Source organism: Acartia tonsa, chromosome 14, assembly GCF_053477335.1.
Source record: "Acartia tonsa isolate MP-2025a chromosome 14, ASM5347733v1, whole genome shotgun sequence".
NCBI lineage: Eukaryota > Metazoa > Arthropoda > Copepoda > Calanoida > Acartiidae > Acartia > Acartia tonsa.
Window position 1 is genome coordinate 30582668 of NC_137273.1, and position 25507 is coordinate 30608174.

The 25507-nt window shown below is 30.6% G+C and overlaps 1 protein-coding gene across 4 annotated transcripts in view; it reads left to right on the forward strand.

Annotated features, from left to right (window-relative positions):
• The window catches only part of LOC145306577 (RNA-binding protein Musashi homolog Rbp6-like), a 168081-nt gene that overhangs the window by 98214 nt on the left and 44360 nt on the right, over positions 1-25507 (forward strand). For all 4 annotated transcript variants that reach the window (XM_080148779.1, XM_080148780.1, XM_080148781.1 and 1 more), the window contains exon 9: positions 19141-19248. In XM_080148779.1, the coding sequence (XP_080004905.1) occupies positions 19141-19248 (108 nt within the window). The remainder of the gene's footprint in view (positions 1-19140; positions 19249-25507) is intronic.

A 25507-nucleotide genomic window follows, 5' to 3' on the forward strand; every position in this document is an offset into this window, starting at 1 on the left:
GGGAGGAAGGGAGGGTACATTGGACTTTAAATTTTAATCTCCCTAAATTTTTTAACACTTAATTAAAATCGCTTGCATAAAAACTTTTTATATTTTCTAAATCTTAATTATTTGGCTTAAACAAGCAGTTCCCAACCAATGTTTTTAATGTACAGAAGGGTTAATTTTGTTAATCATAATTTGGTGTATACATTAATTTAATGTCCATTGTCTTATCCCTTAAGATCCCTGCCTGGCTTTGTGTAAAGCACTTTAAGCCGTCAAGAGATGAAAAAAGTTTTATTTAGTTATTCCGAAGGGGGTTATGTTGGTGGGCGTTCACCTACGCAAAAGTATCATTTTGTCAAAAACTTCAGAATCATAAATTATACAGGTATCTAATATTTTTTTCGGTATCATTCTTTTAGGGGCGATTGTCTTTGGAGGGTGATGGTCCCATTGCCCAAAATAGTTATAAACCTTTCCTGGACCTTTAAAAGCTTCACTGTAAGGAGAACATATCGGTTCAGCGGTTAGCGAAATTCATTAGTACAGTCGGAAAGACATCCTGTTAGTTTTATATCAGGATTCTAATAATGATTATTGTCATTTCTTGATAGAATTTCAGCACAGCATAATCGTCTCAATAGTGTATAATATATATGTCCAAATCTAGTGATATTTGGAACATTATTATAAAACACATTTAGAATAGTTATTTCTCGCATTGTATTATAGAAAGCTTTCCGCGGATATTGAAAAGAAAAATCATGAGATTAAAGTCTGTTTTGTTAGACCAGAGAGTCTGAAGGCCCGTGAAAAAAAACTATCTTAATTTTTGTTTTTTATTTTAATATTTGAGGGAAATTGTCTGTGATACCACGCTATACAGTGCTGATAACCGGTTCTAATCCAGCGGATATTAATTGGATTGAAAGCCATACTGGAAAAGTCTAAATGGTATTTGTATCCCCCTAATTTACTGATTTGTTGAAAAAGATACGGAGTATGGCAAAACAGTTAAGATAAAAGATGGGGATAAAGATTAGAGAACATTTTGATTGGTGGATTCAAACTAGCAGTTTCCAAACTTTTAATTCAATTATTTTTCAATCTAAGGAAGGGGTGATTTTGTTTATTATGATAGGGGATTTACACCAAACTATTAACCATTGTCTTATCCCTCAAATGAAAAAGAATTTTTTTGGGTTTACCTTTTCCCTGGGGGCTATATAATTATCCCTACAAAATAGCCTAAAACATTACCATAAACTATGCAGAGCATCCATAAAGATCCGTCCAGATGTTTTTGAGATCTTACTCGACACTCTTTTCATGTGTCCGTTTGTTTATCAACATACAAGTCTCTACTCCTGTTCCTAAGATATTATTGACCAAAAACACAATCTTCTTAATACTTTGGGGGGGGTAATAAATTTTACAAACTTATCTCATACGAGGTTTTTAGTGGCGAATCTTCTCTACATTTAAGATGTATGTGTTTTATGTATAATTAAGGCAACAAATATAGGCAGTTTTCCTTGGATTTAAATTAATCATTAATTTATGAGTTTTTTTTTTTAATTCGTGAAACATTGTCTACAATAAGATGCTATACATGATTTTTCAGTATGGCAGAAAACCGGTTCTCATCCATTGTATATTCATTAGTTTTGAAGCCGTATTGGAAAAAGGTTTATAAATGGGTTAATAACATTAGCTTTAAATCCTTTAATTTCAAAAGATGTCTTTAGCTTTAAAATCTGCTAGTAATAGTTTTACCTAAAAGCTATGCTAGTCTTAAAAATTTTGTATGGTTTGGACTATTGATTAATTAAAAATGGTTAGTATGTTATGTGAAAGCAAATATTTTAAAAATTATAAAGAGAACTATGTCTTCAAACATTTCATATAAGCTACCAAATGTAAAATTTTACAATAAGAATGTATGGAAAGATTATTTATCTTTCCATTGTCCTATCGTTGTATGCTTGTAAAAACTAAGTAAGAAAGATTTAAAATGGTGTTTTTGGCTCGACACTTGCTTCTCGGCCCCATCCATTTCCTTCATGGGTGTCCACACGGTACCCGCTAAAAAAAATATTTTAGTAGCGCAGCTTTGACAGCTTTAGTTAACAAAACAAGTGGTATTCAGTGATTAGCTGTCAAATTTGAAAGCCTTTATAATCTTAGATCAAATTAATAAGCATTTAAAAACACCGTTTTAAAAAGTTAGAGGGGCGGAAAGCTTTTCTCCCCCCCCCTGTTTCCTTTTTTAATATTAAACAAAAATAAGAAGTTAATTAAGAAAGGGTGGACATTTAATTTTCAAAGATTTATTAAAAATATTTTCTTTTGGTTATTTTGTGAGGCTCACAATTGCAATTTCTAAACAGTAATGCAACTTCATAAATATCAGTTTTTAAAATTATTTTATTTTTATCTTTTCTTTTTGAATTGAAGGTTAGAGACTCATTTGTCAATGGAATCTTCATGTTTTATCTAAAGGCATTTTGTTTCAATAATGATTCCTTTTACTAGAAATATTATGGGCAAAATAGTTTTTCTTAGATGATATTAAATGACCTCTAAATAAAAAATAAATTTCTGCTTAAAAACTGAGTTCTGAACTATTGCTATGCAAAACAACATGAAACCAAAATGGGTGTTTCTTTAAACATTAATATCTACAGTATAACAGTTAAGTTTCTAGCTGAGTTATCATATATCTGTTTAGTAACAGATGTAATTAAATATGACGTTAGTCCCCGACTTAATACTGGCATTATTTAGTGCTATAGTAAGTTCTCTCTTGCCATTATCTGGCTTCATTTTTTCATGTACTAAAATTTTTCATCTTCGTTATTTGTCTATTCATCTGTCTATTCATTCATCTGTCTATCCATCTGTCTATTCATCTTTCTATCCAACCATCTGTCTATCCATCTGTCTATCTATCTGTTTATCCAACTGTCTATCCATCTGTCTATCCATATGTATATTTATCTGTCTATTCATCTGTCTATCCATCTGTCTATACATCTGTCTATCCATCTGTCTATCCATCTGTCTATCCATCTGTCTATCCATCTGTCTATCCATCTGTCTATCCATCTGTCTATCCATCTGTCTATACATCTTTCTATCTATCTGTCTATCCATCTGTCTATTCGTTTGTCTATCCACCTATCTATCCAACTGTCTATCCATATGTCTATTCATCTGTCTATCCATCTTTCTATCCATCTTTCTATCCAACCATCTGTCTATCCATCTTTCTATCCATCTTTCTATCCAACCATCTGTCTATCCATCTGTATATCCATCTGTCTATCCATTTGTCTATCCATTTGTCTATCCATCTGTCTATCTATCTGTCTATCCAGCTATCCATCTATCCATCTATCCATCAATCTATCAACATATATGTCTATTCATCTGTCCATCTATACCATAAAATATATTTCCATCTCCTTTTAATTCAATGGCGTCTGAGCTTCTAGCTTATACGAGCTCTTTGTTAAGGAAAAATAGCCTAAAACAACCCTAAGAATTAAAATTTTATTATAGATTTGTCTAAATGCTTCCCTTGACCTAATCTGAAGAATTAAATCGGTTCAGAGGTTTGAATTATCTGAACGGATCTTTAACCTTACTACTTTATACAATAGGATTGGTGTTTATCTTAAAAATAAATCTTAAGGGTATATTACTTGTTTAAACATGCTTTTTTCATTTAAATATTAATTCAAAATCTGGATACTAAATACTTTGCTAATGTCAAACCATTATTTTAAGTTTGACAATTTTTGGCATTTACTTTAAAATCGAAAAAAATGAGATTATGATGAGAAAAAAAACTATACAAAAAATCAATGTTCAAAAAACTAAATGTTTCAAAAAAAATTGCTCACTAAAAAATACTTCAAAAAACATATTCCATATCTGAAAAAAGACTCTGAAAAAGTTACCATATTTATACAAAATAAAATCTTTCTTAAAATTCTCTACTTAAAACAGTTGTTTGTAGTTTTAAAACTATTGTTGTTATATGTATTATAATTATTATTAAGAATGCTTTTTTATTATAAAAATTGTTATTTAAAAATGATCTTCCATTACTTAAAACCCTGTTAAAAATTGATAAAATAAGCTTTAATAAAAAGTATTTTCACAAAAAAATAACCCAAAGAAATTCCAAAAATTTGTAATGATTGTAAATATTTAAATTTTTAAAGTTTTTGAGAAAAAATATAAAAAAAATATTGTATATAAATTACCCTACAAAAAAAAGAACTAAAATCTAATTATTGCAGTTTTTACATCTTTGCATGTCCATTTGCTGTAATTAGAATTTGCTGTTCTCTATTTATGTCAAAAAAGGAAAAAAAAGTAAGCAATGAAATTGAGCAAAAAAAGTAAAAATTCGCAAATAAGCACAATTATTTTTTTATTTCATAGAAAAGGTCTTTAGAAAATGTATATAAAATAAATTAAATATAAACCGTTGGGGGAGGGAGTAACTTTTTAAGGGGGTTTTATCTCCCCCACCCTCCTTCCAGCTTTCCTTTAATTTGCCCAGAAACCAATATTAATTCAAATATGAAGGCAATTTCTTATTTAGACTTTTTAGGTCAATTTAATCTTTTTATTTTACTTTTGACATAAATAAAAAACAGTAAAAAATGAGATTAATAACCCCCCCTCAACTCCAAAGTGCTGTGCTATGAAAATATAAAAATGTATATAACGAGAAAGCAAAGCAATAAAATTAATAAAAATATTTGTACCAACTAATTATTAGCATGTTCATTGTTTATAAAATAAAAAGGGAAAAAAAATTAAGGTATTATTAAAAGCGAAGCTTTTCTATATTCATAACATGTCCTTACGTCCGTCCAAAACGGGGAGCTTTGATCATTAATTTGGAATCTTACTACCAATTTAAAACCTTGCATGATGATTTATGCAACAGATAGCTACAATCTAGAAAGTGTAGAAACTTTTCAATTATTGTCAGAAAGTCTGTTTGTCAAATTGTGTGGTTTATTTGTTTTGGATGGGAGGGGGCTGGGATTTAAAAAAAAAACATTTTTTTTTGCTGGGGGAAGTATTACCTTTATAACCTCCCCCCCCCCCTTTGTAAAGCCCTTACCTTAACCCTTAACGGTCGGGGGGGGGGGGGCGTTGAACGCCCCCCCATCCGGTTTTTTCTATCTCATTTTCTGTGTGTGAAAGATAAAGAGCCCAAACTGCTTGACTTTTTAAGTATGGGTATGACACAGAACTAAGAGTTGGAATTTTTTGAATATCTCCAACCTGGCGGGCACAGGATGCCAGCAAACCTGGCAGGGTCATCCAGGTAAAGAACAAAAATTTGTTTTTGATTTAAACAAAGCATTTTATCTTACCAAAATACTAAAATATCCTCTAGTAGTACAAACTCATATTAAATACAGGTGTTCACGTCAATTTCAGGTTCCAGGTATGATCCTGCAGGTCCTGATCCTCCAGGTCTCCAGAAATCTTTAAAATGCTTCTGTGGCCGCAATTTTTTACTTAGAGACTTCAAATTTTAAACTTAAGCTTTTCTTACATGTCTACATAATGTATTAAAATTTCATTAAGATCCGCCGCCGTTTTCCCGCCGACCGCCGACTTCGGCGGCTGGCAGCTGCCAAGTACAGCTGCGGCCGCTGAAACTTATGTTTTGATAATTCAAATATAAAATTTAAATAAAATAAACATTTTCTGCAAAAAAAATTTTCTTCTAGCTTTAAAAATAAAAAAATTACAGCCGTTTGAAATTTTTAAGTAAAAAAGGACCTAAAAACAAAGGTTGTTAAATAAAAGGGTGAAGGAAGCGGAAATTGACCTTGACTTACTTAAGGTCGGAAATTCACCATAACACAGGGTACTTGCACAATAGCTCTAATAGCTCTAATAGGAACTGAGATAATGAGGGGGGGGGGGCGTTGAACGCCCCCCCCCCCCCCCGACTGATTAAGGTACGAATATAGAAATTTACAATTATAAGATTAAAACCAGTTTTTTAGCCCGTGCCTTTGGCATCTCGGGGCTAAAAAAACTGGTTTAAATCTTATAATAATACATTCTTTATCCGCGGAAAGCTGTTTATAATACGATGCGAGAAATAACTATTAAAGATATAACAATTGCAGAAACTGTGTTAATGATTCATATACAACTATTTTTGATAAGACAATTTCATAAGACAACTTATAAAAATCTGGGATATAAAGCATTTACAATTAAGGACAAATTTCTGAGATCTAAATGGACCAACAAAATGTTGTTCTGTGCTTTTATAGTTGATGTTATTTTTATTATTGATTATTGGTGCATTGGTGTCAAAACAAGGCATGCAATACCTTCCAGGAATATTTAGGGATAAGACAATGGACGATGTACATCCGTGCCCCAATTATCATAAACAATAGTACCCCTTTCGTAGGAGAGGTTTGGAAATGAAAAGTTTCTACAACCCAAGTTTTAATTAAAGTTCCAGTCCTTAATAAAAAAAGTACCTACAATAATTTAAACTCCAAAAAATAAGATTACATATTATGTTACTTTTTATTACAAAATGTACACCTTTCTCTAAATTTAGGAATAAAGAGATAAGTTATTGAAAATAAAAATCTCCATATTTTATTCATGGTCCAGCATAACTTTTTAATTTTTTTTGTTCAACTGCCGTAAAATTTATATTTTCAGACTACAAATTTTTGGCTGCGTCAATATATTGTTTAAAAAAGCAATATATTGATTTTAAGATGCTAAAATGATTGTTAAGATACAAAAGACAGTGCAAATTTGGCCTATACCTTTCCCCCTGCTGTTTGAGGTTTTCAAAACGTCCTATAACTCATAAAAAGTTGCAAACAATATCCCCTTAATTTGCCATATGGCCATACAAACCACCCTTCAGCTTATTATTTCTTGTATTTAGAAATAAACATCGTAATGCTTTATTAAGCTAAAGATCCAGAAGGCTCTCTAGTGTAAAATTTAACTGCAGTTCATGAATTATTTTCATATAATAGTGGCTACGCCCCTTGTTTTAGGTCCCGAAGTTTGAAGGGTGCCGAAAAATGGCTTAAACTATACTTCAATCTATTTAAAGCTTTCCTGAATCGACTGAGTGGTCATCTAGGTCTTAAGGAACAAACACAGTATTTCAAACATAAGGATGTAAGGAGTAGCGGGACAAAGAGTCTCATAAATCAGCCATGTGACGTCATAAAAATGAGGGAGATGAGAGGAGAAGTAGTAAAGAAAACTCCTCAAAAAGATGTGGATTATCCCTCATTTTTATGAAGTTACATGGCTGATTTTTTAAAACACTTTGTCCCGCGTTATGTAAATATGGTAGTTTGTGCAGGCAGTGGGGGGGGGGGGAGGGGGGGGGGGTTGATCTACTTGGAAATTAAGCAACTCCATAGAGTTGCAATTTTATGTTTTGTATTTGCATAACGCGTGCCACACTAATGTGACATTTATGAGTCAAGTCAGGGGCAAGGGATAAATATACTGCGAAACAGTTGTGAATATTAATCACAAAACCTACCCGCGTATAAAACAGACCTTTATTTATATCATGTAAAAGGACAAGGGATAAAAATTTTGGAAGTACTAAAAGTGGTATTATTTCGATTGCTAAAAAGATTGATCGAATTTCGATTTGCTATGAAAATTATACTTTTGCCTAATATTTCATTGTGTTACAAAAATTATCATATATGAAAAGTATCATATATATTAAAGTAGTAGGATGTTTGTATTGATACTATCAGGGCTCGGCAGCCGCGCCTCAGCCACGCTTGTGTATAAAATAAATAAATTCATAAAACATGGATTGTCTGTTTAGGAACAGGTTTAGACATCCAGCTGAATTTTAAACTCATAATATGACGATTTCACTGAGGCTAAAACGCGGCTTACTCGCGGCTGCCGGGCCCTGTATATTATTGTAATAATAAAACTTTTAAGGCTTAGCCAATTTTCAGAAAAGCTAGGTATTACAAAGATCATATCAATGAATATAAAAATAGCATGGTTAAAATATATAGTTAGTAAGAGATAAAGGGATTAGGATTGTTTCTAACATTGTCCCATCCCTTTATCAATGGCTCTAACCATATACATATGTAGATTGCACCTTGTTTTAACCTAACCTAATCTAGTTTTAGAATTTAGATAGATATGTAGATAAATAGATGACGTCCTCTCTCCTACACACTGCTTGCTTCCTTACACATAACCTAAATGTTTTCCCAATTGAAAAAAGTCCTTTGAAAAAGTTTCTAGGTAGCACAGCAATAAGAAGCATAGAAAAATCAATTAATTACTTGGATATTGTCAAATAATCAAATTATAAGCAATTTATTTTCTTAACTTTTAAAATCGGTCCATGAACAAGGAAAATATGGTAAGCCCACTTAAATTATTCTACGGTAGGTATGTACGGACAGAACCTTGCTATAGAGTTGCTGTGCTACTAAAAATATTTCATAAATCATTTTCAATTGGGAACCATAATTGGTTGCTTCAAAATCAAGGTATGTACATTTTTGTATTAAAACAATGAAAAAAATCTATATTAAATGATTTTAATCACAATCGAGTTAAAAGAAAGATTTATTGCAGATTAATAGTTTCAATTAGATAGGGCGATTCATTTCATATGTCAATTGTCTCTTCAGAAAAAATCTAATACACATCTTAAATTTTACTTGAAGAGTAGCTTTGTTCCTAAAATCTAATAAACACAGGGTGGGGGGAATTTTACTGGTTTTATAGAAAAGTTCTCTTATTCGTTGGCTTCCAACCTTGGATTTGGAAGTACAAAGTAGCAGTATTTCCAGCAATGATTTTAAGAACCCACTTAAAGTTAACTCACAAGTTTCTATATCATAAAAATTGCTGGAAAATATCAATTTATCGTCCATTGCCAAATCCCAAAATCACTGCCTACCTTATATATATATGTAAGTATACTAGAACCAAATATAAAACTCTTGAGAAATCTTATCATTGAAAAAATGTGGGTAATTCAAATTTTCAAGTCAAACCCACTTCAACAGTGATTGAATTCAGAGAAGGTTGGGATGTAGTCCCCAAAGTTTTATAATAGTATTTTCTCATTTGTTGGCCTAACAACGTTGGGGACTTTTATTGATTTTTATTGGTTGGTTTATTAAGTTAAGTGTTCAAAAGAATCATCCACTTATTGTAATCTGCAGAAGGGATATTTTATGTATCATCATTGGGGATTTACATCAATTTATCGGTCATTGTCTTATAACTTAAGATCCTTGCACTTCAAAAGTGATTTAAGGGAGGGATGTGTAAAATCTTATCTTATCTTACCTTATATAAAACCTAAACCTTAATTAAACTGGTATACCAGTATAATTTACAGCACATTATCCCCTCCCTCTCTAAAATTATATATGAAGATTTATTGGTTTCCTTATTTAAATCAATAATGAGAAAAATTAAAACTAAACACTTTTTTCATTGTTTTCATTTCAAATAAAACTGAAAGAATTGGAATTGTTTTATCAAAGCTGCTTGGCTATCCTTTTGAGGAATTTCCTTTAAACGAAAAATGACCACAAACATACGACTTACTTTTGGTACTTTGATTGGTTGATTTAATCTAACAGTGTCTATTACATTTATCAGAGTATCAATTCATATCCTTAAAGATTCTTGTATTTTTGATAATTTTTTTTATGTACGTTGTCTTATACAAACATAAAAAATTCAAATTAGATTGAGATTTAAAACTTGAAAAATATTGGACGTCCATACAAAAATGCCACAATTATAAATCGATATATAATTACTTGGATGTTGCACCAGATTTTTAAATACTCTAATAAATTTATACTCCTAGCTGGCTTAAATAACGATACCCCCTATATTAATCCCTCTTTACAACAACTCCTCCCCTCCTACTGGATGAACGAACTGACCAAAATATGATTTAAATTAACGACAAATCTTCCCCTGTCAATATATCCACGTATTCTATATTTATTCAGTCATTATACGAATTTAAAAGTTGTCGCTAAAGTGAACCAATCACGAGATTTCTTGTTAAAAGACACCCAATAATAAGCTAGCATTTTGACAAGGAAAAACGTAATTGGTGCATTTTAGGTAGCTGGACAAAGTGTCTCAAAATCCGCCATGTAAAGTCATAAAAATGAGGGAGATGAGAAGTGGGAAAGAAAACCCATTAAAAAGATATGGATAATCCCTCATTTTTATGACGTCAAAAGGCTGATTTTTTAGATACTTTGTCCAGCTACCATATTAGCGATAAACTTTTAGAATAATTTTTGTAGGTTTACATGAAGTGAAATACTGAATATTTTTCCAGGGAAGTAGGGGATATTGGACTGTAGTTTTTTCATGAAACCTTTCCTTATTTGTTCTCCTAAAAGCTTTGGGGACTTTTATTAGATATTGATTGTTAGGTAAAAACAAGCAATATCAAATATTTTCATTGGAAAACTTTAATATAAAGAAGGGGTAATTTTGTTTAACATAATAGGAGATGTAAATGAATATAATTTCCATTATCTTATCCCTTAAGATCCCTGATAATTTCCCCCGGTAACTACAACATTCATTTGAAACTTTGAAAAAAATGAAATTTTTACTCGATTTTTTTACTTTCATTCTAAATGCACTATTTTATGCTTTTGTTGACTTCATTTTGTCATTTGTTAACAATTCTGCTTTTAAGAAAAAATGTTTTTTTAAGCCAATAAATCTTTAATTTAAAATCCCCAAAAATAAGTCAACGGAGAGTGAATTCATGAAATTTTGGGGACTTGTGTAAATTTCATACCAAAGTCCAAAACACATCATATTGTAATGAGAATTATTGAAAATGATGGGGGCATAAAGGTTTAACTGCTCTAATTGGATTGTTTCACAGGTTTTAAAAATAGCCTTAAACCTGAACCTGATCATATCTAAGTTGAATATTGAAGATATTTTACGTGACTTCAAAATACAAAGACAGCTAGCTACATAATATTATATTAGATTCTAGCATAAATTTGATTTTTCATAAAATTATTTTTCTCTAAAATTTAGAGAAATAAATGACCATAATGTTGAAAGGGAAACAAATAAAAATTTCCAGAGGGGAATTAAGAGCGTTAAAAGTAGGAAATAAAAGAGGGAATAACCCAATCCCCACAATTATATTTCAAAAAACTAAAATTATCCCTTGCTATAATACCATTTAATCCTTTTATATAGAAGTAACAGGATCTGTGTCTGTCCCGAAGGATCTCGCTAACCGTAGAACCGATATGGTTCTCCTTGTTACTACCACACTCATAAAAGAAAAAGTCCTTAAAAATGAACCCTTAAATTTTTTTCTTTTTTCTTTTTAACACTAAAATTCAAAAGGGGTGGTAGACTCCCCCTCCTTCATAAGTACCCCAAGAACTAATATTATGAACTAAAAAAAGATCTCTTCGACCTCCCCACCCCCCCCCTCTTAGAAAATATCTGGGCACGCCCGTGGGGGAAATATAAATTGAATTGTCAAGGCCATTATTGTTTCCATTTTCATATTGCATTACTTTTTCTTCATCACAAGCAATCAGTTGACCAAAACTGTACACAAGACTTAAAAAGTACAGTAAAATAATCACCAAAAGATTACATCTATAACTTTTTTAAAATTTTGTAATTCTAAAAATATGTTTCGTACAATTTAATTATTAATGAATAAACACTTTATAAAAATACAAGCACCTAGGGAATATATAATTGTATATAAGAATAGCCTTAAACCATCCGGGGACCTATGTAAAGCTTCCCAAAAAAGGAGAACTCAATTAGTTCAGATGTTTTTTTTAATCTTTAGCTTTAGAAAAAAAACCTTACTATTTTATATAAATAAAATTGGTTTGATAAACTTCTTCTGGAAAAAATTGTCCGTTCGCCAGGGCTGATAAAGTAACCCACCTATATGTGTCTATAACGTATACATAAGGATTTCAGGGAGGGAGGGGACAATTAATTGTTAATGATACTGGCACCCAATGTTTTAATAACACATTAACTTCTTTATTTCCTGCAAAACATTAGAGATTTTTATCATATATTGGCTAGTATTGTTCGAACTCATAATTTTAATCTACAAAAAAATGTATCTTTGTTTATCTTGATTGGGGGTGTATATTGATAGTCTTATCCCTTAAGATCCCTGAGAATACCTAAAACTTTACCAGTTAAACCAACTTTACTCACATAAAAGTTGGGAGGGGTCCCTATCCCCCCCAACCGCCAGTGGAAGAGTACCATAACCTCTCCCCCAATAAATCAAGAATTGATAAAAGTACCCAAAGTCTTTAAGTCAAGAAATGAAAAAATGTGTTTATAAAAATTTGGGGACCTACATAATTTATCAACCAACCTATCTTCTCTCTCTGATAGATATTATATAAATTTTGCTACTTGCATCATGCTAGCATACACAGAAAATTTTGGGACTTTAAATACAATTGAGTTATGAAATATAATATGATAACTGAATATATAGTCATACATACATTTTATATAGTTTATCAGTAGCTGAAGGTACATTGAAGGTTTATAACTTTACTGGGTGAGGGCCTTCAACCTCCCAAATTAAAAATTCTACCCTACCTCTTTTACATTTTTTTTACTTTATAAAAAAAAGTACTCCATAAGGAGCGCAGCCGCTTATAAGTAAAAATAAAATAATGAAAAATCTTTCAAAACAAATATTAAAAATCTAGTGCTCCATCCTTGCCAATCTAGACTTGTGCCAAAATTATAGTTTAACCCCAGGGCGGGAAAAGACAATGGCAGAAAAATATCAGATTATTTCATAAAAAATACTTTCCTCTACTTGATGAAAGCTTATAATATTACACATGTTATAATTGGGAGACAATCTTCTTTTTTCCCCCATTGCCCTATTCCGAGCTGCCTGAGTTTTACCTAGTTTTAGATGAATTCTTACATGAAAATAAACGGGAATGGTCCCTTTCGTAACATCTCCTCATAAGGGGCGATTCGTCGTATTTTTAAAATGGCTTTTTATAGGTTATTTAAGGTTAGGTTAGGTTATATTTGTTAGGTGATTGCCCCACAGTGTTAGGTAATTGGCCCTGCAGGGTTAGAGCCCTCCGCATGGGCTAGAAATAGGAGAAAAGCTACTGTGAAAAATACGAAGAATCGCCCCATAAGGTGCGATGTTACGAAAGGGACTATACCCAAATAAACTCGTTGGATTTGCGTCATAGGTACGGACACAGATACGTTTGTGAATAGACAGGACGTACACAAAAAAAGTACAAATTAACGTTGTGAAACTGAATAATGCAAGATGAAAACGATTTTCTTTTTTGTGTGTACATGTTGCTTCGCCCCTTGCGCCTAAGATGGCATAAAAGCTACTTGATCGTATAGTATAGTATAGGTGTATTTAATACCTAGTTGCAAACCAACGCCAAGACATTTATATAGCTCCATGAAAAATACAGACATTTAGCGTCATTTTCTCGAGATCTTAAGCTTTATACAAACAAACCTTACTACTTTATACATTAGGATGGTAAAATAAAAATTCCATTGATTTATATACGATAAAATATCCAATTTAATTTATTCTAAGAATTATCTGCGTCACCTACATATAACAGAATAGATATAGAATTCGAGGATAAATTGACAAGGGAAATTTTGTCGTCAATTTAGCTTGCTACAATAGTCTTGATTTATTGGTCAGTTTGTTCATCCAGTAGAAGGGGAGGGGATAGTAAATTGGGTGGATGGGGTATTTCGTTATTTTAGCCAGCTTGGAGTATTGCCTAGATTATTAGAGTACAGTAAAATCTGGTGCAACATCCATAATATATTTATTTATGAAACACTGGGAATCTTTTGATATTAAATATTTTCTTAAATTACATCATTACAGATTAGATCAAATATATTTTTAGATATTCTTAAACATTTTATTAAATAAATTGATGTACAAACTTAGCTTTAGTTGTATTTCTACACAAAAGTATACTTAAATCTTCTGAAAAGGTTATAGAAGCTCACCTGAAAAACAAAATCATAACATTAAAGTTGCTAATTAAATATTTGACTCATTCAAACAGCTTTATATTTGCATTAATCGTATCAAAAATTTTAAAAATGCTTTAATTATAATCAGTTAGACTAAAGCATAGCCTTTGACAAAAAAATTATATTTTAGGTAATTTACTTGAATTTCATATTAAAAAATAAGATAGGCTTTTCTCGTATTCATTCGAATCCGGCTTATTATATCCAGCTTTCTACGACTAAAAAAATGTACAATCATAAGATTAAAACCAGTTATTTTAGCCCATGCCTTCAGCACCTCGGGGCTAAAAAAACTGGTTTTAATCTTATGATTGTACATTCTATATCCGCGAAAAGCGGTTTATAATACGATGCGAGAAATAACTAAAATCTTTTAAAGAGTTAAGGATTTGAAGGGGGTCAAAGCATAATTTTGCATTATTAGATATTTCCTATTGTCCCTGGCTATCTCCCCCCCCCCCCCCTGGAAAGTTTTGGAAACATACCAGGGATCTTTAGGGATAAGACAATAGACGGTAAAGTGTCAAACATTCCCCAATGACGACAAACAAAGTTACTCCCTCTGTGAATTCAAACTATTGGTAGAAAAGTTTTGACTCTGAAGGTTTGTACTTCCAAGTCAAGATTTAAAAAAGTTTTTAGGCCAACGAAGGAGCTAGAATGAGAACACACTTTGGGGACCAGTATGATTCATAGTCCAGTGTCTTATCCCTTAAGATCCCTGTTCAAGACAGAAAATGTTATAAAAATATGAACATAAGTTGTAATGTTTATGCAGTTGTAGAAACCATTTTTGTTCAGAGGCCATTGTTTCCTTTTCAAAGGAAAATTTGTTTTCGAGTTCCACTCATTAAGCAACTTTGGAAACGAGAGAACCACGCCAGAGACCGAGTTCTTGTTTTTAGCAATAGAAAACTATTCATATCCTTGTTTGCCTTATATTATTTCTTATTTTAAAAAAAGTTTGTATAGCATCTGAAAAAAAGTTTTTTTTTGTATTTTACATTTTTATGAACTTTTATAGTACACTACATTGTATGTTTTACAATTGATTGTATATTTTACAGTACATTATACGTTTTACAGTACATTGTACCTTTTGCAGTACATTGTACATTTTACAGTACATTGTACAGTTTACAGTACATAGTATGCTTTACAGTACATTGTATATTTTACAGCACAATGTACATTTTACAGTACATTGTACATTTTACAGTATATCGTACGTTTTTACAGTACAGTGTACTTTTTGCAGTAAATTGTATGTTTTACAGAACATTGTTTGTTTAACAGTACATTGTACATTTTCAGTAGGTTTTAAGGTTCTTTGAATGTCTTATGTGTAAAATTCACATTACATTTTAATACTTTTATACTTTTACATTACATAATTTTACAAAAACAAAAAAGTTAGATGGCTGCTTATAGCCTTTGTGACAGTACATTTTACACTATATTGTACAAATTTCATACTATTGAGCATTATGCAGTACACAATTTTACAAAACAAAAAATTTGGTCTCTGGCATGTTTTCAGTCATGATTAGTACATTGTACATTTTCAAGGCATAGTACGTTTTCAAAACATAGTAGATATTAAAGTACATTGTAAGTAATAAAATTCTTTGATTTACAGATAATTGTACGTTTTACATAACATTGTACAACTTTCATACAATTGATTTTTTAACATTAAGTAATTTTAGTGAACAAGAAGCATGTCTCTGGCATGTCTTGTTGTCGTGTATAGTATTGTAGCAGGGTTGCTTGTTTATTTAAGAAACATTTCACAGAACACTGTACTTTCAACAGTACACTGTACATTTTCAACACACCATAGATTTTAAAGTACATCGTAAGGTATAAAATTCTTTGATTTTCAGATAATTGTACGTTTTACATAACACAACTTTCATAGAATTTATTATTTAACATTAAGTAATTTTAGTGAACAAGAACCATGTCTCTGGCGTGTCCTGTTGTCGTGTATAGTATAGTAGCAGGGTTGCTTGTTTATTTTAGAAATATTTCACAAAAAACTGTGCTTCCAACAGTACATTGTACGTTTTCAAAACACAATAGTTTTTTAAGTATATTGTAAGGTATAAAATTCTTTGATTTACAGATAATTGTACGTTCTACATAACATTGTCCAACTTTCATACAATTGATTATTTAACATTAAGTAATTTTATTGAACAAGAACCATATTTCTGGCCTGTCTTTTTGTCATGTATAGTATAGTAGCAGGGTTGCTTGTTTATTTTAGAAATATTTCACAGAATACTGTACTTTCAACACTACATCGTACATTTACAACACACCATAGATTTTAAAGTACATTGTAAGATCTAAAATTCTTTGATTTTCAGATAATTGTACGTTTTACATAACACAACTTTCATAGAATTGATTATTTAACATTAAACTGTTTTTAACCTATTTTTAAAACATATATCAAAAATATACTATGACACCAGTAGAATTAAACTGCAGAGCCTAAATTTGAATTAAGTCCCCAATAAACTTTTTTGAGGGGATTTAAAAATTAATTTTACTGTTGCTGTGATCTTTTTTGATCAGAGCAAAAGGTCTTTTTTTATTTGGGTAAAATTCGTAGCTTTTAGAGTGTCTTGCTTCATATATATAGTATTCTGGTATAGAGTAAAATTAGGCCTTTTGATTTCATCTAAATTAATTCATTAAAAACTTAATTCTTTACAATATATCAATGAATTAACTTTATCGTGCTTGTTTTCCATCACTTATTTAAAACACAAAAAAATTGGCTGTAAAGGGTTAAATAGTGAAAGATGACAACAAACGTTTACGCAATACAACTAATTTTTTTTGTCACATATACAAATATGATAAAATATAAGATTATTCAAACTTATTTTTTAAAATATTTTTAAAAAGCATGTATCTTTTATGTGTATAGTTTTCATTCTTTTTATTTTAATTAAATAAAAATTATTTAACTACATTGGAAATAAGTCACTTTGTGAAAACACTCTTTTTTGAATTGTAAAAAACTGAAATGAAACGAGACTTCTAATTGGTTCAGACTTCAGAATAATATGTTTTATTTTAATGTTAAATTTCTTCTATATAAATTATTGTTTTAGAAAAAAATTATTTGCATCGAACAGAGTAGAGTTTTTATTATTGTATTGATATAATCTGAATCACATCAAATTGTTCTGTAAGAAACAATTTAACCCCAAACTAAAAAATGCTTTTGCTTCCATCAAAATGATCACAGCAACATATAAAATTGATTTTTAAATCCCCCAAAAAAAGTTTATTGGGGACTTAATTCAAATTTGGGCTCTGCAGTCTGATTCTACTGGTGTCATAGTATAATTTTGATATATTGTTAAAAACAGTTTAAGTAATTTTAGTGAACAAGAAGCATGTTTCTGGCGTGTCTTGTTGTCGTGTATAGTATAGTAGCAGGGTTGCTTGTTTATCAATTAAAAACTTTTCTTACTCTGGGGTTGCTAACTATCCTAACTAGATTTGGCGACACTATACACAAACACACACACACACAAACACACATACACATACAAATAGACAAACAGACGCATAATTTAAAATTTAGAACCACATAGAAAGAGATACAACAATATGTATATATATTTATATTAAAACTTAGTTCCAAAACTATTGTAACCCAGGGCGGAAGAGGACATAGTCCCCAAAGTTTTATAATAATGTTTTCCTATTCGTTGGGTCAAAAACTTAAGGCCCTTTTTTGAATTTTTAATGAGAGTTTCATTGAGATGAGTGTCTGAGCATTTCAAGCAAATTGTTATCTTTAGAGGGAGGAATTTTGTATATTGTCATTGGGGATGTAAATTAATTGTCTTATCCCTTTAGATTCCTGATTGTAACTAAAAGAAAAGAAAGGGAATAGTCATAATCAAATTTACCCCATACATTCCATATTAATGGATATAGAATGCGTGGATATTGTAACAGGTAGATTTTAGGTTGCTAACATGGTCCTCAGATATTGGTGAATACGTTCTTCCATGGTCAGATGAGGGGATGGGTTAAAGATATATTGGGGGAATGAGGGTACCTTTATATTAGCCAGCTGGGAAAAATATTTTATCAGGGTATGTGAGAATATGTCTCAAGATTCATGTATTCTATAGACTACATCCTTTTCCATACAGTTCATATAAGGATCGCGCTTACCACTCAACCGATACGGTTCTCCTTTACAGCGTGACTTCTCATTGGTAATGGAAAGGTTTATAACTATTTTTGGAGAGGGTACCACCACCCTCCAAGGATAAATCACCCCTTGAAAAAAGTATCCCCCCCAAAAAGTTAACACTATTTTTTAAATTACAATTGAAAGTGAGGGTCTACTTCCTTTCAAAGGCTCTTAGATGCCTCTAGGGGCATTGCCGCTAGGATAAAAAATAGTGCATCTTTAAAGCAAACCTATTAGTTAAAGTGTTATATGACCCCACAAAGTTAAAAAAAATAAAAGAATAAAGTTAAAATGTGTTTAAAAATATAAAAATGATGTGTATTATTTTTTTCTATCCCGACTAAATTGGATTTTACTTGTCAATTACACGCCTTCGCCTTCCTTACCAGGGAGGTAGGGAACATTGGGCTGTTTATTACACTAGTCCCCAAAATTCTATTTAATAAAAATGTTTTTTTATTCGTTAGCTCAATTACTTTGGGGACTTGATTGGTTGACTCATTCAGTTGGGTGATTTTTGAGACACTTTGTCCCACTACCTTTCCATGATTATAAATATTTTTTTACTTTTTAAAAATTCAAAAGTAATGCTTTTATATAAGATTTGTTGCTTTATTGTAAAAATACAAAATCATTTTGGATTTTAGATAACAAAAAAATCTACACTATTAAACTTTAATATAGAAAATAATGTTATATCTTTTCAAACTCGATTGTGATTAGATTTATAAATCTTTACAAGCTTAATTTTGATTTTTTTTTAGGATTCCCTGCAGCAGCTGCAGCCTACGCCGCAGCCTATTCCAACCGCGGCGGATTTCCCGGCTATCCAACGGCGGCCGCCGGACTATTAACAGGCTATCCAACACCAGGTAGTAATCTTAGCCCCGCGGGGTCCCATGCTGCAGCCGTTCACGCGGCTGTACATCAACTCGCGATGCTGGGCCTGCATGCTCTGTAAACATTATTTATAATCAGTTATACTCAAGTTTTGCCCATCCAAAATTCACGCCAACCAAAAATTTTGACACACGTGTTTTTTGGTTTGCGGATTTTACTATCAGTAATACTCAAGTTTTGCCCATCCAAAATTTACGCCAACCAAAGATTTTGACACACATGTTTTTTGGTTTGCGGATTTTACAATCAGTAATACTCAAGTTTTGCCCATCCAAAATTTATGCCAACCAAAGATTTTGACACACATGGTTTTTGGTTTGCGGATTGTTTATGTTTTGGTGATGGCAGGTGATGGCGGGTTATTGCGCTGTTATGTATTATATATAAAATTTATTTAGTTTTTTCACTGTAGTTCATTTTTTTTTATTAAAATGCTTACAAAAATTGGAAATATATGTGCAATAATTTATTTTGTTTTGTTTTTTTTAAGTTCATTTTAGTTTATTTTTAGTTAAATTTATTTGTTACATACAAGGGCAATTACAGAATGGTTTTGGGGTGTCAGTTTGTATACTTTATTTTGATAGCAATTGTTTAAATGTTGATTATAGTTTCTTTAATGATAGCATTGGAATAATCAAAATCACAGAGTTATGAAAATTTTCAAATAAAAAAATTCTATGCATACCACTGGTTAAATATATTGATATTAAAGTACAGTTTAAAAGTACATATTATGCACTATATCATTCTCTAGATAAAAGAAAAATCCCATATCTTCTTTATAAATTTTATACAAGCCTTTTTAGAGAAAAAAAACTGCGTAATAAATTCTGAAGCAAAATATTATATGGACAAAATTTTGTTAAAAGTTAAATATTGCTGGAGAAAATATTTTGAAATTGGTGCCAAAAAATATGACAATTAAGGTAGCAAAATGTGAAGTAAATGGATTTAAAAAGAACTTAATGTCTGAAGTATCTGGTCTACTGATGTCATGAGAAAGAATAGTTATTTCTCGCATCGTATTATAAACAGCTTTCCGCGGATATAAAATGTACAATTATAAGATTAAAAGCATTTTTATATTCATAGAAAACTGGATATAATATGATGCTAGACATAGTTTTTTTGTATGGATGAGAATGAATGAATTTGAGAAAGCATTTTCTTCTATTCATTCACAGCTATCTGGTGGATTAGAACTGATTTTTAGCATGTGCCTTCAAAATCTCTGGGCAAAAAAACTGCTTTTAATGTTTTAATTGTACATTTTATATTCACAGAAAGCTGTTTATAATATGATGCAAGAAATAACTATTAAATTGCTGTAGTCTTTAATATTGCTATATCTTATTAATTCAAAACAGTCCTTGGTTGTTTCTTTTTGCTTTTTTACTTTTTAGAAAACTCTTTATGAATAATAAGAACAATTCTCTTCATAATCTTGCTTTCCTTATTTTTTAATCAGATAATTTTTTTTTTTGATATCAAGCAAAATTTTCTATTTAATTAAAGAATATAAGAAAGAGAAAGTGCACAAACTATTGTGCAGTTAAAGCCAAGAATTTGTGTTGTTGCTTTCATAAGAAGGTGAATGTTTAAAATAAAATAAAGTGGAATAGGTCATCAAGTGTGCGTACAATGCAATGAAGTTTTGTACTTTCTATGGCACAATGTCATGAGGAAAGAAAAATTATAAGACATAAACACCTTTCTATTATGTAACTTAAATTTTTACAGCTTAATATCATTTTTAGGTGTGTTAACTTTTTTATACTTATTCTCTTTTTACGCAGAAAATATCAATTAAATAGATTTCTAATTTGAAAAATATTAGCACAATAGAATAAACAATTATAGCAAACGTGGTTGAACAGAAAGTTATTTTTCAGTCATCTGCTAAATGCAAAAAGCAGGGGAAAATTATTGTATAACAAGTTTTGAACCATTGATTTTTTACCACAAACACTTGCAAGAAAGAGTTTTGAGAAGGTTTGACCTCCTCAAAAGATTGCATATCCCATGTAAATGTGAAATCTATGCTATTCCAAAATTTTGGTGGTTTTGTGTTATGATGAAATAGTTAAAATTGCATGGAAAAAGAAATTGTAACCTTGATAACCATCAGGAAACAAACCAGGGGGATAACTCAAGTTTCGCAAAACTGGAAGTTGAAAGCTGATAAAAGTGTATTGGAAAAAAGAGGACAATTTTTACATTTGGCCAAACTGTATTGATCTCATTTTAGAAGGAAATATGACTTTACTTTGGATTACAGTTTTTTTTATTTGTCCCTTTTCTTAGAGACACTTTTATCAGCTTCAGAAGTAATACAGTTTTTAAAAGTCAGTAAATAATTTTTTTAAAGGTTTCATTATAAAAAGTAAAGTTATAATTGAGCCAAAATTAAGATACACTTTTAAATCAAGGAGGAAGCTATGTTAAATACGAAAAAAAGGGAAAGAAAATGCTTCTATAGTTGTTAGGGGGAAGTTTAAAAATATTCAGAATTTATATTTAGGGTAGATAATCAATCATATTATAGTTATTTAGCGCATCGTACTGTAGACAGTTTTCCGTGGATTAAAAAAAGCTTTGTTAGCCTCGAGGGGCCAAAGGATAGGTCTAACAAAACTGGTTTTATGATATGATTTTTATATTAATATTGGTGAATAATTATCTGTAATACGATGCTATATAGTATTTTTAGTATGGCTGAAAACTGGTTATAATCCAGTGGATATCAATCGGTTTTGAAGCCATTCTGGAAAATTATTTAAAAGCATACTTACAAAATGTTCTCCATTGTGGCTTTTAACTCATTAATTTTATGTTGTACAGTCCAGGGACTCTAAAGGGATAAGACAATGGCCGATAAATTGATGTGCATCCCCAGTGATGATACACAATATTACTTATCCTGCCGATTTCTATTGGTGGTTGACACTTATTTAACAAAGCAATCTTCCCCAAAGTTATTAAGTTATTAAGAAAACGATATTATAAAACTTTGGGTACTAGAGTAATAAAAACCTTAATATCCTCTCTCTTCCTGAGTACTATCTAAAATAAAAAGAATGGATGGCAAAATTAATTTCACCCTAATTTTCATGTTCTAAAATACTTACATTTGGAAGATTAATAAATGGTTTGATTTTACTCATAAAAAATTTAAAATTAAAGTAACTTAAATTTGAATGTTCCACCATTGAGATATTTTGATTATCGCCATTTTTTCGTTTTGTTAGAAGTATTTAAGATTTTGTATAAAAAAAATTCAAATCTACCCCTGTTAATAATTCTTCGGAAATACATCATATCAGAAGGGAAGGTCGGTGAAAGATTGGCTTTTAAACTGAGATAGATTGATAGGATAACAGTCAGAGAAATAGACATTGCCCCTTCTGTAGATTGAAATTATTTGGAAAACCCAATAAAAAGTCCTCAAATTTGAGAACATGTCTATAAACTTTGGGGACCCTACCTTCCCTTTTTATCCTATTTTTTTCTTTTTGAAACTTAAATCTTTCTGCAATAAAAAAGAATTGAGTGGGCGAAACTTCAATTTGAGAAGGGATATATCATTTATAGAAAACTTTTATTTAAAATTTTAATTTTCTATAGTCAATTTATAAATTATTATTGTATAATGAAAAAAAAGAACTTCCTTGAAAATCTAAACTTTGTAGTGCTGCCTTCCCATTTTGAGTTTACTTACCCCTGTTCATGCTGTTTCGGTTAAAATTTTCTTCAATTGTCATATCTCTGTATTCCTGGGATGGTAGGAAATGCAATTTGAAGAATAAGCATTTAGTGAAACTTTTACAAAAACAAGGTCATCCATATTTCAAAGGATACAGCCGTATTTTATGAAAAACAATGCACTATATTATGTTAACTAAAAGTTCTTCTTTTCAATCAGTATTTTTAAAGTTTTGTTATTTCGTAAGATCTTGCTAAACAATAAACTGATTTAGATTTTCATTTTAGAGAGGATTCTCATAGGTCCCGGGATGGTTTTAGGCTAATTTAAATTCATGTCTCATGATGGTTTTAAGCTATTATCCTCTAGATTAACCAATTTTATACTTTTGATAGCAAAGTATTGCAAAATTAATTAGTAAAGTATAATTTTTAAATTTCCATAAAGTTTATTTTTATTTAGTTCTTATTATAAATCGTTTTCCAAGATACTAGTCCACAACTGCATATTTCAAAACAATTCTACAATAACAAATAAAAATTCAACCTTCCAATAATTCACAAAAAAAAATTATTTGTGTAGGTTCTTGTTTGCTATTTTGATAATTAATATCTCAAAAATTTCTATATTTATAAATGTATAATTTTTAAAGAATCATTTTACAATTTTTTTATGATACATCAAGTGGCTCAAAGTTTGCAGTGGGATAGAGAAAAATAGCCTTAAACTATCCCAAGACATACAAAAATTTTCCCTTATAAGTAGAACTTTACACTGAATTGGATTTTGAGGGGATAGCTCTTTTAAAACTGAATGATTCTGATTCCTTTGTATAAAAAGCATAATATTTTAGATATAAAAAATGTTGAAAAAGTTTCATGTTTTAGTTACAAACTTTTCTTCCAATCCATTCTCACAGTTTTTAAACAGTAATAATAATATTTTTACTTCTTTTTTTGACAAAGCCCTAAATGACTCAAAAATCAGCCAAATGACGTCATAAAAATGAGGGAAATGAGAGGAGAAGTGGGAAAGAAAACCCCCAAAAAAGAGGTGGATAATCGGTCATTTTTATGACGTCATATGGCTGATTTTTTAGTCATTTGGGCTATGTCCCTTTTTTATTAACAGCTAAAAAAAATGTAAATCTCAATGAGATATTTTTATGCACGTGGACAATAAAGCATAGCGCAACAAAAAGAAATCCACATCAATTTAGATATAAAAAGAATAGTAATGGGAATTTCATCAATATTTCACGTTGTTGTCAATAATCACGGAATATGACATTGAACACAGTAATAGTGTCTGACTGATTATGACGTAACAAAAAAAATAGCCAATGAGAGGCCACTATAAATTTTACCATTGGTCAATAGCGGCCTCTCATTGGCTATTTTTTTTGTTACGTCATAATCAGTCAGACACTATTACTGTGTTCATGACATTGATAGAAAGCTTATATATTTATCTAGTTTAATGAAATTTATAAATGAAATTTTAAAATCCGCCACTAAAAGAAGGTACATAAATATATGCTAATGACTAGGTAAGACAGACGGATAAATCTAAGTTAAAAAGGAGCTGTGTTACTAGTAAAAAAAAGAAAAAAATCATTTTAAAAACTGGTTGATGTTGAAGCAATCATATCATAATTGTGAAGTAAAGTTTTTCTGATTCAACCTGACTACTACTACCTCTCAGGGATCTAAAGGGATAAGACAATGGAATATAAATTAATTACATCCCCAAATATGTAGATCAAAACTATTGGCGGAAAATTTTAAACTCTGTTAGTTTGGAGCAACCAATTAAGATTTAATCAAAGTACCCAAAATATTTAATTCATAAAGTTAAAGAGCATATTTATATAAAAAAAAACAAGGATGACAACACCCATAAAAGCGAAGCACTGAAACGGTAGGACAAACGGATATTAACACTTGTATAGTGTCTGAACTGAATAATCAGAATATAAAAGTATAATAGTCATAGCAAAATTGTAAGTAAATTTGTTGAAAAACTGCTTGATACAAAATAATGTTTATGGACATACTTACATTCTTAGGACTTGATATAGAGTTGCTTCGCTTATAATAATGTTCTTTGTTTTCCCAGGAATTAATATACCAAAAATCAGATCAAACGGATATTTAGATTACATAAAAATTTGTTGTTAAAAAAGTAGAAAAATCAACATGTTTTAAATGGACCTACGGACATTCTGGTAAGGATTATAGAGTTGCTACGCTTTCTAAATCGTACCTAACTACTAGAGGAATCATCATGCAAAGTTTGAAATTGATAGGACAGTTCTAACATGTCTAAAGTAACGAATAAAAGCTATCTATCTCGGACGGACGTACGGACGGATCGACCCTAATTATAGAAAAGCTTCGCTCTTAAAAATTGGTACTCGTCAAAGTCAACGAATAAGAGAACTTTTGGGTTGGGGACTCTAATAATTTTCAGTCCAATGTTCCCTCCGCCCCTGCAACAACTACACAACTACTTACTCAACAGGG